This window comes from Podarcis melisellensis (genome assembly GCF_964234715.1).
Source record: "Podarcis melisellensis genome assembly, chromosome: 4".
NCBI lineage: Eukaryota > Metazoa > Chordata > Lepidosauria > Squamata > Lacertidae > Podarcis > Podarcis melisellensis.
This window is the reverse complement of record NC_138531.1, coordinates 49,392,101-49,410,527: the sequence shown is the minus strand read 5'-3', so window position 1 is coordinate 49,410,527 and position 18,427 is coordinate 49,392,101. Positions and strand designations below refer to the sequence as shown.

The window sequence follows — 18,427 nt, the reverse complement described above, 5'->3', positions numbered from 1 at the left end:
CCTCTGGGTGCAAGTAGATAAATAGGGACCGCTTACCAGCGGGAAGGTAAACGGCGTTTCTGTGTGCGGCTCTGGCTCGCCAGAGCAGCGATGTCACGCTGGCCACGTGACCCGGAAGTGTCTCCGGACAGCGCTGGCCCCTGGCCTCTTAAGTGAGATGGGCGCATAACCCCAGAGTCTGTCAAGACTGGCCCGTACGGGCAGGGGTACCTTTACCTTTGTCTGTCTCTGTAGGAGATGGCAAATGGGTGGGGCTCCTCCCTCAACTCCCAAATAAAAAAACCAGAATTGAGGAGTAATGTGACCTAGAAGCAAAGCAGCAGGCAGGCGGAGAGAGATCTCTTGGTTTGCTAATGCTGTGAACTCCTCCATCATAGGTTCAGGTTGTATATATGAATAAATAAATTATATGTCCTAAAGACATCATAGTCTCCACTGTGCCTCACTTCCAAAAGTAAACATGAACCCTGGGTAAGTGCCTGGAATCTTGGAGATTGGGGAGGCGTGCAACAATATATATCCCACAGCATGGGGAGCTCCTTGAAGGCATCAGCTGATTTGCTAGGTGGTATGGTGGCAGAAGGAGGAGAATCCTCTCACAGGGGAAATCTTTGTGGTGGGGGGGGGGCAGAATGGCACGTCCTCTTTTCCTCATGTAGATGGAACTTTCCCAGCAACTGTGCCACAAATATAGGTAGGTGGTTGTTGTTTTGAAAAAGCTTGCCATATTAATCATTGTGGCATTGTTACAAAATGTAAATATATTTTTCTCCATTAATTGCACCTCTATTGAAAGGACTCCTGGTGATTTTAGGAAAGACTTGTAATCTTTTTAAACTTTGTCTCCTCAGGCAACCCAGTAATTGAGAGGTAAAGACACAGAACTATTTTTCTAAGGGGATATTTATTACTTATGAAAGTAATGCTGTGGACTGAAGTCCTCTATTTATCTACAGAACAAGTACAGCACAGAACACACTGTGCTCAACTTAACCCTATTGTTTCACCTACACGTAATAGGGTGAATGAGGGCAGCCTCATTTTTAATCAGTCAGCTGATGCACTGGCTGATTTAAAAAAGGCCCCATCTGCTTCCATCTCCATCAAACTAGACCCTATTTTCCTAAAAAGGAAAGGATAAACCAACCATTTTAGCATCTCAGTGCACCTGAGATAGGGAGGGGGCAGAATGTAATAAGGCTCTACTAGTCGATACCTGATGAATTTTCAGCAATCAGCAGTGTTACTGAGTCAGCTGTCTTAACTAAAGAAATAAACTAGGCTGCTCACCTAAACTAGGCTGCTGCAAAAGTTAATCAAGAGTGGATTTACACGCGAAAGGACCTTAAGACCAGTACTGAAAACTAATTCCTAGGTTCAGAATGAACTCTAATACATTATCTTATTTCATTCTGATCGCATGTTGCTTAGATATGGCTCAGGTTGGCTGATCTTCAGGTTCTACTTTTTAAAAAAGAAGTAAAGTAGCCCTAAACAATCCTGACGTCTGCCCACACCTCCTGACCCACAAAACCGATTTGTGGCTGCAAGCAGTTCCAACATCCTCTACCACATTTGTGGAGATGTTCAAGAAACAGAAGAAATGCTGCATGAAGAAATTCAGTGAGAGTGCAGAGATGCTGCAGTACAACAGTTTATAAAGCCAGCCTCCTCTCTGGTTTTGTAAACGTGAAGATCAAGGTCACTTCGGGAACAATTCATGGTCTGGTGTACATCCTCCTCCAAGGATGCACCATTTAACACCCACCCAAGCTGAGTGATCTGCATTAGTGCAAATACATTAGGCGTATGATGCACATCTGCCAAAGACAGAGGCAATACCGTATGTACCTCTGTCAATCCCATCAGATTAAGGGCTCCAGGATCAATTTCTAAAGACTTGGACTAATTAAAAAAACCAAAACACACATGCACAAAAACCCTCCATAGTAATGTACTCCCAACTTGGCAGACCAGACAATGCTACAACCAGTATTGTAACCGCACAAGCAAGAATTAGCTTCCATTTCAGATTTCATGTATATGGGCATATGGATATTGTTTTCTGGATACCCAACCCTGCTTGTTCTTAAAGACTCCAGCACAAACCAGACACAGGGCCTGGTTGAAGTTTGTGCTGGACTGAAAACTGCCTCCAAAAATATGATTGGTGCCCACGATCTATTACACTTCTGCTGACCAGTTGGACAATAGGGAGGGGACACTGGATCAATGCATCCCTGCCCCCCAAAGGATCACTGTGATTCACCCCCTCTGGACCCATATGTCTGCAGTCAGAAGTACTTCAAAGACAAGAAAATGAATGATGATAATGATAATAACAAACTATGCAGTCTAGTTAGTTTGTCAGAAATGAAATAATTTTTATTTAGCTTTTTTGGAACAAAACTTTTAGAAACATATGGATCTGCTTTTTTCATAATGCTAAAATGCTAATGCTTGGTGATTACAATACTGAACAAAATATTGGACAACGGGTATTTCATCTGCTATATAAACTGGACCAAACTGAATTTACACTAAGAAAGCATCTAGAGGTAAGTTTTATATATAAATCTGAGTTTTCTAGATGAAACCAATGTTCTTATACACACTTCACTGAATGTTTAATTGTAGCAAGAGGGTTTTCTGACAAAAAACACAAGTATAGATAGAACGGCAAAAAACAAAACAAAACAAATCACAGTATCGGTATCATGCTTCTTAAAAATTTCCAGTGAAAATTAGAGGAAGTCGCAGAAGGGAAAACGACATCAATTCAATTAAACAAATTCACCTGAGTAAATGAAGAGCCAAATGTGTTTCCCATATCGCCTATAAAGACTAACATAACACCCCCAAGCCAAACATAACACAATATTAGCTTACTCATGTGCAAAGTAGAACAGAAGCTGGCCTAAAGCAACACAATATAACAAATGTAGACATACTTCTAGCTAAGAATCATCATTAAGACTTTCCATGAAAGATTGGGGCATTTGTTAAACTTTCTTTGGCCTACACAGAGTGGCTATTACAGAATAATTTAGGTGTTCAATAGTCTATTAGTCAAATTGTCCAAGGTTAGGTGAATGGAAATAAAAACTCTCCATATTACACCTGGCAGAGTCAATGACCTAAAGCAATGGAGAATTTAGTGTTCTTTGATGTTGCTTCTGTACATCTGTTTACCTTATGAGCAACGTGCAGACAATAATCCAGACTGTAAATTGGCAACACAAAGAGATAATTTGCAGTGTGGCTGAAAAAAACACTTTATCCACTTACAAGTGAAAAAGCAGTGTTGAATTATTTCCTTGCCCTGCACCATCTCCATGATTTTCCCAGAGTGCGGAAGAGGATACCAAACATTTAGTAAGGGAGAACTGAAGGCCTGGATGTTATTTTGTGTGTTTTCAGTATAGAAGACAGGAGCCTCGACACCTAGCAGGTTGTAATGTGAATAAGATGCCTAAGGTTGCAGCTAGGCCTCCCAAGTCTGCAACACCAGTGAGGAAGGGTTTGAAGGTACATTGCACTCATGAAAGCAGGAACGGTGTGCTTTGGGGAGAACCCCATGTGGCCACTATCAGAGACATTAACAGTTTGGTCACCCCAGCCATTATTGCTAGTTCCTCAGTTCTGGGTTCTGCAACTCAGCTGTATCATAGCAAAAGAGAACCAATCTTTGTGGAGGAGACAACCTCTCACTGAACAGCAGCGATCCTGATGACTACCATAAATTCAGTTTGGGTTACTTTTTCAGTGTGCTCCTTAACATACTGGAAGTTATGACTGCAGAGCCTTGTGGTTCCACTAATGATGCTTGATTTATTTGGTTAGATTAAAAAAAAAAATCAAATTGAGATTGTCTTAAGAAAAATGGGAAGGGGAAAAAAAAGATACTTAAAACCCTAAAAGCTACTGAAGCAGCTGCCATCAATGTGCTTCTTGAAATTAGGTTGCCTTTCTTCGTCGTTCCTGGGCAGTCACAAAGTTGAGTAAGTCGATTGCTGTGACAACACCAAAGACCATTTGCTTTTTGCTGGATTGGCCATTGCTGTGATCTATAGAGGGGAGAAAAACATGACAAGGCATAAATTGAGGAACCAAACCCTAACATACACAATTTTCAAACTACTACTTGTGTCTCAAGGCCTGAGTATCTTCTCTTGTACTGTATATGTTTTGGTTATTGAAAATATATGTACTTTTCCTCTATAAAACTAATTTAAAAATACAAGACCAAAAAAAGCAACTGAAATTAAAGTATAGTAGGCAGATCCTAGCTTGCCATTGATATGAGGCATTCTCAAGACAAGGGGAGAGGATGGCTTCCTTAATCTGCTCCTGGTAACTGGTCCTGCCTATGCTGTTGGCACTGCAGTGTTAGCACTCAGTTAAAGTCAATATGGTATCAGTGCACCAAACAGGCATTTTTGAGGAAGCGAAAGAAGAATATGGGATTGCTACCATCTCCTAAGGGCAATTTGCCTGACTCAGTCATCTTAACTCCAACCCAATGTTCTACACAAAGAGCACTAAGCAAGGAGCATTTCATAGGTAAATGGAGCAAGGAACTGTAGCTTTTGCCTAGCATGAAGTGTATTATTTAGTTGTTGAGGCACCAGCCTTTCTGCTTGTTCCACATATTTTTAAAGCTTTTTATGTTGATAGAGGCATAGATATCCATGTCTAACCATCCTGTTTACTCATGTTCACTCAGAAGTAAATACTACTAAATTCAATGGGGTAAGTAGGGTTAGGCCTGAAAGCCTGTCATCTTCTAACTAAGACCTTCAGAGCACAAATACCAGAGGTGTCCTTAGACAGAGCCTCTGTCCTAGTTCAAATGCAGGAGTTTCATAGTTGAAGTCCTCTGTCTCCTGTCTTGCACCTCAGTTAAAATAAAAATTGTGAAGGACAATGCAGTGGAAGGCAGCAGAAGCACCACCACCATGACAACAGAATGTGGTGGGACCAGAATGTCTGGACCACTTTCCCCTGCCTACATTCACCAACTAAGGCACCAACAGACCATGGGCTCTGTTGGAGAAAGGCAACCCAAATTACAAGAGGAGGACTCTGGCAGGTGAGAAATTGTTGATTTTCACCTCAGGGAAGATTGCAACTAAGTTAGCAATGCAACAGCATATGAGGCTGGATTCTGCAAACACTTACTCAAATCATGAGACATTGTACTCTTGGAGATGCACCAAGGAAATTGGAGGTCAGGGTATGTATGCATTGGGCACTTCCCCTGTCTAACCCAGAACTGGCATAGCGAGAATCTTAGCCTCCACTAGCATAGCTTATTTCTTACCCTCATATGTGTGGAGAATATCCTGTGGCTCCTTCATGTGCCCTATATAAGATACAGAAGATTCTCACTGCCATTAACTGCTATTATATGTTATATAGCCAACGGGGAGTGTGGCAGAGACAGTAGGATTCTTGCCAGGTCTTCTACTTACACTGAATCTGTTCGTGCACCACCAGAGCAAAATGATCAATTTCCAAAATATGGGACAGCTTCCCCAAGTTGTCCTGCAGACGAATCTGCAAAGAGAAACAGACTTTAAAAGCAATTGCAAATAGCCTTACAAATTTTGATGGATAAGCACCCCAATCCCAGTGCTTTTCCAACAAGCTTTTGAAAGTAGTATTTGTGTCGTGATATGGCAGTTATCATATGAATCTTTATTTTTCAGTGTGTGTGTTCATGTTAAATGTTGGCATTTTAAGGAGAAGTGGAATGAAAGGCGGAAAAAAGTCTGTAGAGCATGGTAATGTAAAAACCCAATGAGAGCCATGTGTTCTCTCTGCTTTACTAGTGGTTTATTTTCCAATTCTGGCAATAAGAGCTGGAAGGAGGCGATTTGGGACAAAATAAGAGGTCTGAGAAAAACTATGAAAGCCATTCAGTAGAAACAAAGTACAAGTCCATATTCCAGAACTGAATTTTCCCCACAGGGATATTGCTTTTCATCCCTAGCAATATTGGCCAGCAAAACAAAACAATGAATACCCAGGCCACTTAAGTAAAGTCTAGATGGCCAAGTATTACAGACGCTGCAGTAGCAGATATCTCACTTTAACAGGGAGTTGGACTTCGGAAGTTGTGATATAAATGCATTGCTACTGACGTGAGCTGTGGGAAAACAGAAAATACTATGGCTCAATCAATCAATCAATCAATCAATCAAAAGAAACTTGCAGAATGAAAAAGGCACTATCTAAGCTGCCTGTATTTTGTGGCCAAGATGCAAAAGGGCCCTTCCACAAGCCGGAGGAACCTTCAGCACATGAAAGCATTGCTTTACACCAGAGATGGGGAACCCGTGGCTGACAACTCCCATCATCCTTGACCATTGGCCATAATGGTGGCAGCAGGTGGGAGCTGCTATCCAGAACATCTGGGGGGCCACAGTCTCCCCATCCCAGGTTTTCATCAAGCTTTAAGCTTAGAGCACCATGTGAGAAAAGTGAACACGTTGTTCCACTTGAACAAGAGCTTGTGCAATCTCTTTTGCCACAAAACCTATCACAGAAGCACACAAACTCCTGTGCAAGCTTTACAGGAAGGTCACTAGCAGGCATTTCCCTTCCACTTACAATTCTTTGGAGCCAAGTCATTATAAATGTAATCCTGTGAAACACAACTGAGATCAGCTCAATCCTCAAAATAAGGCTGCTCAGGTACAACAGGAGAAGAGGACAGGAGGCTGCGGTATCCTTTGGCCTTTCTTCAGTCTCACACAATAGAAAGTAGGGACTTATCGCTGTAGTCTATAAAGCTGGCAATTTTATCCGCACCGACTTGGCTTGAAACAATGTCCTCCGAAACACTCAAGCACACAAAATCTACATTTTCTGCCCATCATCATTATTGTCCTAGATTCTAGGCTTGTGAGCCAAGAATGCCAGTACTTGTCAATTCAGTAGGAAATAAGATTTTTGAAGTCTAAGAGAGGGAAGCAGACAGAGCAAGAACAGAGGCACTAAGCACAACAGTGCTGTGTTTTAATTCAGTTGCTTTCAATTTATACTCACAGGAGCCTTCCTGCACTTTTTAATCACCTATACCATTATGGCAATCAATCACGATCTATGCTTACAAAGACCCATCAAGATTTCGTAACTTTAAATGTAATATAATACTATAAATTTAGGAGCGATTGTATCTTAACATAATGGAAAGCACGTTTTCTTGGTTTACTGGAACAACTCAGTCTCCCAGTCAAACCAACCGAATCAACTGTAAGCACACCCAATAATTTTCTTCTATAATAATAAGGCTGTTCAAGATTTTCTCTTTCAGTGACAAAACATCTAAAGCAGATAGGCAGTCTATGGTTCAAAATTTTAAAAAGTGCCATTTTATCACATTTCTTTGTAGTACGTTAGCAATCTTTTAAAAAGGAATGAAATTATTAGTGGTAATGTTGGTTACAGAGTAAAGGAGTTGTATGAAGGAGGGACACTCCAGGCAACAGTGTTTGAGCTCCCAGAAGAAAGGAAGACAGTCCCCAGAAATTGTCACTAAAGAACCAGGAACTACAGCCAGGGCTGGGTATACTCTACTTTCTAAAAAGTAACAGTACAGATTAAAATTCTGTGCCAGGATAATCAACATTCCATGCTATGGCAAAAATTCTGCAACCTGAATAAATTATGCAAATTATGTAATATCTGCTTATTTTGCCAAGTTTGTATGGCACAAGGACAGAAGGTCCACAGCCCTGGCTTTAGCCATAAAAAGGAATAAACAATACAGGGTTTGAATTTTTTATCCAGAGGCAAACAGCACACATCTTTAAACCCAGTTGCATCCTTCTCCCCCAATCCTGCTACCTGGGGATGAACATTTGACTGCAGAAGCAGCTGGCCTCCAGTCCAAAAAGGCTATTTCCCCCCAGCGTCAGAAGCTCTTTGTTTTTGGTATGGTAGTTGCCCGCAGACTGCAGCTTATGTAACCTTGCTATTTGCCACTAGGCAACATGGGCCCCTCCACCGTAAGAACACCAGTTACACTTAAGAGAGGAGAGAAGCTACGTTGCTTAATTACGCACCAGATTATACATTTTGCACGATGATTCAATTGACAGCTAGGGAAGAAATTAAATTCATTTAATGTGACCACGAAGCATTAGTAGAAAACATGAAGTGATTAGGTGCAGTGTTACATTTTAGCCTCAGAATTTTAACAATTAGAAAATATTAGTTTGATGCGAAGTAGAAGTGTCTCTTTTAAGGTACACATTGGTTTGCATGTAAGTTCCCTTAGGCTTCAAGTAAGTCTCAAGGAACTCAGTGGAGACCAGCTTCTGAGCAGATTTGCTTAGGACTGTGACAAGCTGTAAAGTGCAGCTCTTCCAGTTATGTGCGGCTGCAGGATATTTTTCAGGGTGAGGCAAAGTAAAAAACAGATTCAAGAGCAGTTTCTCACAAAATATTTTGAGAATTGTGCCGGCACAATTTGCCTCTCATTTCAGCTGCTACAAACGCTTTCCACAAAAATAAAAGCTCAGAATCTGAGAGTTACAGTTCATTCGGGGGGACGACTACCCCCAATGAATGTCCATGCTTCCTATTTAGAGAATTTAATAGGCAGAACATTTCACTGACATTGACCAAAGTAAACTACAATAATGTCACTATATTAATTGGATTTACGCCCCCCCCCAAATAAACGTGCACAAGATTGCAGCTGCAGTTTCAGAGTATGTAGCTGTCTATTTCAGTTATGTGCTGCAGACAAGCTTTTAATGGTAATTTGACGCAAAGTGTTGCAACTTGGTTTTACTTTGCCATAGTTTGCATTTCCCTCCAAACAAGGCTTTGTGGACCCAGCCATCCTAATACTGCTCATGAAACAGCTGCCAAAATCCTACAGTAAACTATTGTGCCTGCTAAAAAATTACAACACCAGATGCCAAGAGTCTCATTATCCACCGGGAAGACTCAAACTCTTGAGACCAAAATCAAAATGGGACTAACATACCCTCCAACTGTCCCTATTTATCAGTATTGTGTTAAAATATTACTATCATGAATTGCTAGGCATGTTTGCTCTTCTTCAGTGTTCAGTCATTTCCCCCAGGCCTGTACAGTCGTACCTTGGAAGTCGAATGGAATCCATTCTGGAAGTCCGTTCGACTTCCAAAATGTTCGGAAACTAAAGCGTGTCTTCTGATTGGCTGCAGGAAGCTCCTGCAGCCAATTGATAGCCGCGGAAGCCCCGTCGGACATTAAGATTCCAAACTGGAACGGTTGGCAAACTGGAACACTCACTTCCGGGTTTGCGGTGTTCGGGAGCCAAGGTACAACTGTATAGGCTAAATTGTTTGACTTGGGGTGGGCTAAATGTATCCCTGGCATGCTCTGGTCCATGGGGTCATGAAGAGTCGGACACGACTAAATGACTAAACAACAAATGTATCCCGACTCTAGTACATATAGATACACATCAGCTGCTGTGCTAACATACTGCTCTGTGTCTTACGTTTTTATCAGATTATTATTTTTTTTTTTTAATGTAGGGTTTTGTATCTTTTTACTCTGTTGTTAGGAGATTCCTAGTACCCTCACAGAGGGATAATTCTCAGTTCCCTGGGAAGAGGGAATGACTGTTAAACCACTCTGGGAACTGTAGGTCTGTGAGGGGAATGGAAGTCTCCTAACAACTCTCACCTTCCTTAACAAACTAGTCATATCTTGGTTCTCAAATGCCTTGGTACTTGTACATTTTGGCTCCCAAACGCCGCAAACCCCAAAGTGAGTCTTCTGATTTGTGAACATTTTTTGGAAACCGAACGTCCAACATGGCTTCCAACTGAGTGCAGGAAGCTCCTGCAGCCAATCAGAAGCCGTGCCTTGGTTTTCAAACATTTTTGGAAGTCAAACGGACTTCCGGAACGGATTACATTTGAGAAGCAAGATACGGCTGTACAGTTTCCCAATTGCTTTGGGGGAAGCTATGCCTATTTAAAGTGGTATGTATGGTGCTTTAACTGTATAGTACAGATGGAGTCTGTTCAGAACATGAGAAGAGCTCTTCAGGATCAGGCCAATGGTCCATCTACTCCAGCACCCAGTTCTCACAGTGGCCAAGCAGGTGCCTGTGGGAAGCCTGCAAGCAGAGCCTGGAGGCCACAACACTCTTCCCAGCTGTGATTTCCAGCAAATGGCATTCAGGGGCATACAAATTACCCCTGGTTTTTACAAATATTTTTTAAACATTTGCATTTAAATACATGTGTTTTTTCACAAAATAGGCATATCCAGATTTTGTAAGCGGTGTTCATACGTACAATAGGAGTTGATCAGTATATGTAACCTTGTTCGCATGTAATGTTCAAAGAATACACAGCAGTTGAGCTGTGTTCACTTCTTCACACAAGCCCTTGCAAACGTGTAGAGACCGCCTGTGTGCTCAGTGTAACATGTGAACAACCCTACAGCAAAACAGTATCTAAAACTGTGTGTAACTGTGTATAATTTCCTTAATGTGCATCATACATTTTAGTCAAACAACCTCCCCCTTCTCAAAAACCTCTTTCCCCCCTCAGCAATGGGGCGGGTCAGGAAAAGGAACAAGAGACACCAGAAGACTTTGATACCTTTTTGAACTGCTTGTAGATTACTTTGCTGACTTGGTCTGATGGCTGCACTTTACCAGCAAGCAGTGAAGAAAGCATGTTGCCAAGGGTAACCATTCCCAAAATCAATCTGAAAAGAAGAAGGTATTAGACACAGTTTTCTACTGGGTGAGTTGTGGGTTCTTTCCTTTTTTTATCAGTTTAATGTTTTAGGCCAATATTTACAGAATCCCTCTCAATTTGAATTCAGGGGCGCGCAGAATCCTTAGGGGTAAAACCACAGGTTCTATTTAATAGCATCCAAACACCATTTTCTTTATAAACCTCTGGAGGAAGGAGTTTAAGTGTGGAGAACTAGCATGGAAGGGATGAGGAACTTTCCCTGCTTAGCGTTTTCCCTTTCCTAATTGCTCCCCTTCCAAAAAATGTGTGCTATAAACCCTGAAGAGGAAAAATAATAATAATACACTGTGGGAATGCATACCACAGTATAGATTATTATAATTACCTTATTGTCATTTTATTATTATTAAATGTGAGCCATTTTTCCATTTATGTACAACACTCAGGGCAACTTGCTTTGCTGGATTTTCTTGCAAAGCTATATTCTTAGACAAAGACTAGTTATGCACAGTTCCTAACACAGTTGCTTTAGGATAACATAAAAAGCCTTGTTGCTGTAAACAGAAAGTTCAAATATGATGTGTCTTTCTCAGTCATCACTTCCCCAGTTTCCCAGTCTGTACAATTTGGATAAAATTGTGTGTTAGATAAAGTTGGTCTTTCTTTTGCCTGCACTGCTTTTATTGCAAATGATGTGAGTCACAGAATAAACCTCGTTTAGCTTTCGTTGTTAACTGGGATGAACTTTTGGGAGTGAACATCCTGCCTGCATTGCAACTTGTCCCTGTCTGACCCACCTGCAATGCTGACCATCCCACTGGCCTATTTCATACTTGGTGACTTCAGGACTGAGATGCAATTTAGGCTCAGTTAATTCTTTTATGGGTCATTTGAAGCAGATGACTCTGGCCCTCAAAAGGTAATAAACCATACCAAGATTTTAAGAGAAGATTTCAAAAAGCCACACCTGTGACGGAAGTGACAATCAAAAATCTTTGTTGATGTCCTATATAGCACAGGGATAGAAAAAAAAAGAGAAGGTGGGAGGTTTCGCTCCCAATTAGTCTCTAATCAGGGGCCTGATTATTCATTCAACCAATTTCAGGAGACTTTCTGTACCAGGGGAATGATCTGGTGAGCAATATGCAGGCGAAGGCTCATAGTTGAAAATTCAGAGAAGCAAACTAGATGGGATCATGAAACGAGGTGAATGAAACCAAATGGCAGGAATGACTATGTGTGTGCACCTAGATACTAAATATACATTTATAAACTGGGTATGCTTGGAAGGGAGGAAAATCTACACATACCCAGATTCATCAACAACAGGTACTTGGTCAAATCCCTTTTCTCTGAGTATTTCAATGGTCTTTTCACAGGTAACGCTTGGTAGTACTGTCAAGGGAGCAGAGAGACACAATTCCTGAACTTTCAAATGCCACCACCTAGGAAAATAAACAAAACAAATATAAAATCACTCTCCACCCAGGAATTTACACAAGCAATTCAAGGACCGAGAAACAGTTGCATCTTAGTAGTTTGTATCTTAACGTAAGCTTTTCCTGGAAACGCTCATGAAGCCAATTACTGTATTTAAGTGCCCTCTGTCCTACTAACAGAAAAGGTTGTTCAGGGTATTCCGGAGCACGTGCTTGTCTTTAGGATGGATTGATGTTTAGAGCATGCAACTTTCATCATTCCTGATGACTGGCCATGCTGGCTGGGGTAACCTTTCACCATATGGTGTATTTTGGCTCAAATGAGACTATATGGATGCTCAGAGCCAGGACAAACAGTAAAAAAAACCCCTCCCTATTTGAAAAGTTAACCATCAACATTTTAAAGAGTCTTGTGCCTCCTGAATGACTAAGAGGTTTTTTTTTTAAAGTACACAAGATCTTGTGATTGTAGTCTACCTGTATTAGACACACAAAGATTTGTCCTCAGTTAGCAATCTGTATATACATACATACGAGAGAGAGAGAGAGAGAGAGAGAGAGAGAGAGAGAGAGGGGTACCTCCAGTTGCAAGGGATGCGGGTGGCGCTGTGGTCTAAACCACAGAGCCTAGGGCTTGCCGATTGGAAGGTCGGCAGTTTGAATCCCCGCGACGGGGTGAGCTCCCATTGTTTGGTCTCTGCTCCTGCCCACCTAGCAGTTTGAAAGCACGTCAAATGCAAGTAGATAAATAGGTACTACTCTGGCGGGAAGGTAAACGGCATTTCCATGCATTGCTCTGGTTCGCCAGAAGCAGCTTAGTCACGCTCGCCACATTACCCAGAAGCTGTCTGCGGACAAACACTGGCTCCCTCGGCCTATAGAGCGAGATGAGTGAGTAACCCCAGAGTCATCCGCAACTGGACCTAACGGCCAGGGGTACCCTTACCTTTACCTTTTTACCTCCGGTTGTGGATGGGATCCATTCCAGAGGTCCAGTCGGATCCCGAGGTTTCCGCAACCTGAGGACCGCTTCTGTGTATGCGGCGAAACCCGGTAAAATGCTTCCAGGTTTGCCGTGCACGCATCCTGAAGTTTACATAACCAGAGGGTTACATAAACGGAGGTATGACTATGAATATACACAGGTGGACATAGGGAAAAAGAGAAATGGAAGTAGCAGCCATGGAATGCAAAAAGGACAGTCTGTGACTATCCTATGCAGTTTAAGCAAAGTGACCATAACTGACAATAACACAGCCATCGTACCACAATAATAAAATCTGGATAATTGGGTTATCATAAACTACTGCTGTTGTGAAGGGTCACTCTGTGTGTCTTAAGCCTGACTTAGAATTTCCACAGCCTGTACTTTTCACAGTTGCTGTGTGTACGTGCCTTTCTCTCTCGCACACCCCTGCCAACTGTGCTTAGCACTTCATGGATTTGATAAAGTGGGGCTGAGTCCATGAAAGCTTATGCCACTATAAACCCGTTGGCCTATATGGTGCCATAAGCATCAGATTAACATGGCCATTCCTCTGGAAATCAAAATCTAATGCCTAGTTTAGTACAGCTGGAATTGTGTCTTCAACATGAATGAACACATGAATATCTCCGGAGCCTAGAGTGGGTCAGTGTGGACAATATGAGTTGTAATGTTACTGCATCTTGGAGACCTAGGCTCAGACTTTGCCAAGTCATTGACTTTCTCTTCAGTTTCACTTCCTCCATGCATAATCATCACAGCAAAAATAGAGGGGGGGGGGAAAGAGAATTTAAGAAAAGAAGAAGAATAAGAGTTTGGATTTGATATCCCACTTTATCACTACCCTAAGGAGCCTCAAAGCGGCTAACAATCTCCTTTCCCTTCCTCCCCCACAACAAACACTGTGAGGTGAGTGGGGCTGAGAGACTTCAGAAGTATGACTGGCCCAAGGTCACCCAGCAGCTGCATGTGGAGGAGCGGGGAAGCAAACCCCTTAATTTGTAAATGGATTATACCAGAACTAGTACTGAATAATGACTGCCCTATAAACTCCCTAGTTAAAGCTGAGTAATGCCAACAAGGCACTAGGATGCCATTTTTATATTTATGACTGAGGTGGAGGTAGATGCAGGAAGAGGGGCAGATAACTTTAAACAGCAGCAATTATCCAAAGCAACATTACTTCTGGATATATTTATGAAGCTAGCTTGTTTAGACTTAACTATCCATATTAAAAAAAATATTTTGACTTAAGGGTGAGTTTTTGGTCGCAACTTATTTTACTAAGCCTTCACAGGCATGGTCACCTCACCAGGGCTTGTTAATAATGTCATCTTCTTCTTTCATGAAGCCTTTTTGAGTCATCCATTTGTCATTCAAAAACTTGGACCTGGAAGCAATAAAAAACAAAACAAGTCACAAGTAGCAATTTAGGTTATACCTGCCTTAAAAGCAAATAAGCTGTAAAGGATGACACGGCATAACATTTCATAGTTTGCACGTAGAATAAACAGCTCTCTTTTAATACGCTTGGTTCTCAGTGAGACAGTTGTAAAAGTCTACATAAGGAGAATATAATCAGGCTGGCTCACCCACAGGTCAAACTGGGCCATGACACAGGCACCAGCCCTGCAAGGGAGAAGTCAACATGGCTAGGCTAGGGCATGAAAGTGGCAGTGGGAAGGATGGGTGGAAAAACTGGCATAGTGGGGTCCAGACCCAAGAAAATCACTGAACAGTGGCAGTCTCTCAGAGTGAGTGAGCTTGAGGTGGGAGGGCAGCACAGGGGCAATGGCAGTGAGTGTGAGAAGGTGGGCCTCATCTGAGATGCCATAACTTCAAGTGCCCGTCCTCTTGTATTTCCCGCCTGGACTACTGCAATGCTCTCTACGTGGGACTACCTTTGAAGGTGACCTGGGAACTACAATTAATCCAGAATGCAGCAGCTAGACTGGGAGTGGCCACTGAGACCATATAACACCGGTCCTGAAAGACCTACATTGGCTCCCAGTATGTTTCCGAGCACAATTCCAAGCGTTGGTGCTGACCTTTAAAGCCCTAAATGGCCTCGGCCCCATACAGCGTCTTCACCCCCATCATTCTGCCCAGATACTGAGGTCCAGCGCCGAGGGCCTTCTGGCAGTTCCCTCACTGTGAGAACCGAAGCTACAGGGAAACAGGCAGAGGGCCTTCTTGGTAGCGGTGCCCGCCCTGTGGAACGCCCTCCCATGAGATGGCAAGGAAATAAACAACTTCCTGACTTTTAGAAAACATCTGAAGGCAGCCCTGTTCGGGTAGTTTTTAATGTTCGATGTTTTTAACATTCTGTTGGGAGCTGCTCAGAGTGGCTGGGGAAACCCAGCCACCAGATGGGCGGGGTATAAATAATTAATTATTATTATTATTATTATTATTATTATTATTATTATTATTATTATTATCATCATCATCTTTCATACACTAAAGCAGCAGTGCTGGAGCCACTTAGCCATGCTGCTGCCACCATCACATTCAGAGGTGCAATGCCAAATAGTGCTAGTCATGCAGGCAGGGTCCCCTACCTCAGTGTCAGTAACAGAGAAATAAGACACCTACTTACATGTAATTCCTGACAGAATCTGGAAGGATGACGACACAGCGCTGGCCTTCTTTCAGCTCTTTGGCAGCCTTGACGGCAACAGACATAGCACTGCCTGAGCTGCCACCTGACAGAAGACAGAGGACACCATTAAAACTGCATGGGAACCATTTTGAAAATGCAGATGTAAAAGGAGACAAAGAACAATGGGAGAGCCTAATGATCAAGTAATGAAGTATCCATTATCACCATCTCATCAATTTTCACAAAAAAGTTGTCTCAAAGTGACTTAACAATTCATAAAAAACATACAGCACAACAAGTATTCAAACAACAACAGAGGTACCCCAAAATGCTCATCCATCAATAACTGTAAAAAGGACATATCCCTACTCGCCCCAGGAAAAGATGAGCATCATTAAACAGACCAGCCTGGTGCAAGCCACTATATCTCAACTTGTTCCCAGAAATGCACTGGAATTCAATCTTGTTAAATGGTGTAATGGAATTATGTAAAAATGTTGGCAAAAAAAAAATCAGCATGTTGGAGCTTACTTTTCTAACTGAATCTTTTGCCTTTCCTCTCAAGATTGCCTTTCTGATACTGCCATATTACAAGCAAAACTGGCATGTGTATCAAACAGGCAACAGCGGTGCCGGAGGGAAGAAAACAACCCAAGCAACCATTTCCTCATTCTTTCTGTTCAGAAAAGCTTGGTGTTCTTCAAGAGCCAGCAAATAGCAGCAAAGACTCATTCCTTTCATGGAAATGTTCAGTTGGAACCGCCAAAGCGATGGAGGTTACAATGCATCATTTTGTGTTTGTTAAGATTGTGATGATTTTAGCATAAATGCTTTGACAAAGCTCTGTGGAGTATTATTCTCTGACTGTATGTAGTTGTTTTAACTTTGTTTTAAATAAAAAAATTAAAATAAAAAGGGCTCTATAACTAGAGCTGCCTATATTGTGTGCTGAAGCCGAGAAGCAACTACAGGTACAGTTGCAGGTGCTTAATTGCATATATATTCTAAAAGAAGTGACATTGTCTTCTAATGTCTGAACAACGGGTGCCTTCTGTGCCAACTTTTGAATGCCTGCAGAAAACTCTTCTATTCTGCCAGGCCTATGCAGGCAATTAAGAATATGCCCCTCACAACAATCTACTGCTGCATTTATTTATTTTTTCAAAAGCTACCAAACGTGGTGCTTTACAATACTCATATATCAGTGACCCACTAGTGTGACAAAAAGGAAAGTATGACTTGGTCTTGAGAGCAAAGAGGTTCCTTCTCAACTGTTACTGTCACCTTGAGTACTCAATTCTCAACGAATACAAATATAGCTCTCAGAAAGCACTTACCACACAGCAATCCTTCATCTCTGATTAACATGCGCGCACAGGCAAAAGATTCTTCATCATTACACTTGTACCATTTGTCCACCAACTGGAAGAAAGGGCGAGGCAACAAAAAAACCCCATGAAGCCTTGAACCTGTCTCTGCACTTGGGCCCTTAAGTCGATACTAAGCAGGCCAAGAAATTCAGTGCGGGACAGAAGACATGGATTCTAGTGGCAGACTCTTGGGTCCACTGCCAGAAATTTGGGAGAAATCTGGAAACTGTCTTCCTGCTGCCCACATATACAGACATCCCCTCGATCTCCTCAGTCTCCTGTTTCAACTGCTGTGCTGTATATTAATGGAGTTGTTTTATTGTGCATTTCAATGGTGGATGTTTATATTTAATCCTTGGCATCTTCAGGTACAGCTGCTAAACACTCCTGCCCCAAAACCCTGGAGAGAAGCAATTGCCAGTGTAGACAATATTGAACTAGACCGACCAATGGTCTGAGTCAGTAGAAGGCAGCTGACTACATCCACAGATTTTCTACTGCTCAATGGGAAAATATTAGGCACATTTGCATATGCATTTCTGAGCTCCATTATTTGCTCTGTGTGCATTATTTTGGCAAGGAATGAGCCACATGTAGCCACAGGGAAATAAAGACAAAGAGTGATGAGGATCTATGAAAAAGGACCTAGGAAAACTTGGAAAGCAAAGCTAAACACTCAGTGTCTATGCATTTCCTGAGGAAACAGGAAATCAGATGCAAAAAAGGCCTTTCACAAAGACATATGAATTATGGACACACCAGCAAGATATGTTCAGCAGTAAGGGGACTGTAAGGCATGCACATGAGGGGAGTCTGACTTACTGATCTGTCCAGAACAGTAGGGATGAAGTCGTATCCAATCCCTTCCACTTCATAAGTTGTCCTGTCTGTATTATTTAGTCCTTCAGGCTCTGCAAGAATGGATCCTTCGGGATCAACACCTATAATCTGCAAGAGAGTTTTTAGCATTGAGTCATTGTTTGGCTATCAAGAATAGCATTCTTAAATCAGTCATGGTAAGTCAAAATTGTTGTGGCATCGCAAAGATGTTTTCCCTGTCATTAAAACTTGGAAAACACCAAACCTGGTGTCAATCATTGCTTTTAAAGCACATGAAAAAACTCACTTGCTCCTACACTGCTTTCGTTTGGCTTAGTGAAAGGGCGAATGTCAACAAGTGTGCTCTGGATCCCATTCAGATGCTAGCTCTCATTACATATATATAACCCCAACAGGTGATACAGACGGAAACATGATATTATGTGCTCAGTGACATACATCTCTATATCACTCAAATAATTTTGTAA

The 18,427-nt window shown here is 41.9% G+C and overlaps 1 protein-coding gene across 6 annotated transcripts in view; it reads right to left on the bottom strand.

Annotated features, from left to right (window-relative positions):
• Positions 1–2,359: 2,359 nt before the first annotated feature.
• Positions 2,360–18,427, bottom strand: part of LOC309368741 (cystathionine beta-synthase-like) — a 38,229-nt gene continuing 22,161 nt past the window's right edge. For 3 of the 6 annotated variants that reach the window (XM_081909032.1, XM_081909033.1, XM_081909031.1), the window contains exons 9-18: positions 17,943–18,068; positions 17,088–17,172; positions 15,748–15,853; positions 14,461–14,538; positions 12,035–12,169; positions 10,623–10,731; positions 8,073–8,108; positions 5,475–5,559; positions 5,324–5,365; positions 2,360–4,067 (exon numbers count right to left, since the gene is read on the bottom strand). In XM_081909032.1, coding sequence (XP_081765158.1) covers positions 3,958–4,067; positions 5,324–5,365; positions 5,475–5,559; positions 8,073–8,108; positions 10,623–10,731; positions 12,035–12,169; positions 14,461–14,538; positions 15,748–15,853; positions 17,088–17,172; positions 17,943–18,068 — 912 coding nt within the window. In that variant the 3' untranslated portion in view covers positions 2,360–3,957. The remainder of the gene's footprint in view (positions 4,068–5,323; positions 5,366–5,474; positions 5,560–8,072; positions 8,109–10,622; positions 10,732–12,034; positions 12,170–14,460; positions 14,539–15,747; positions 15,854–17,087; positions 17,173–17,942; positions 18,069–18,427) is intronic. The other 3 variants (XM_081909034.1, XM_081909035.1, XM_081909036.1) reach the window with 3 other exon arrangements.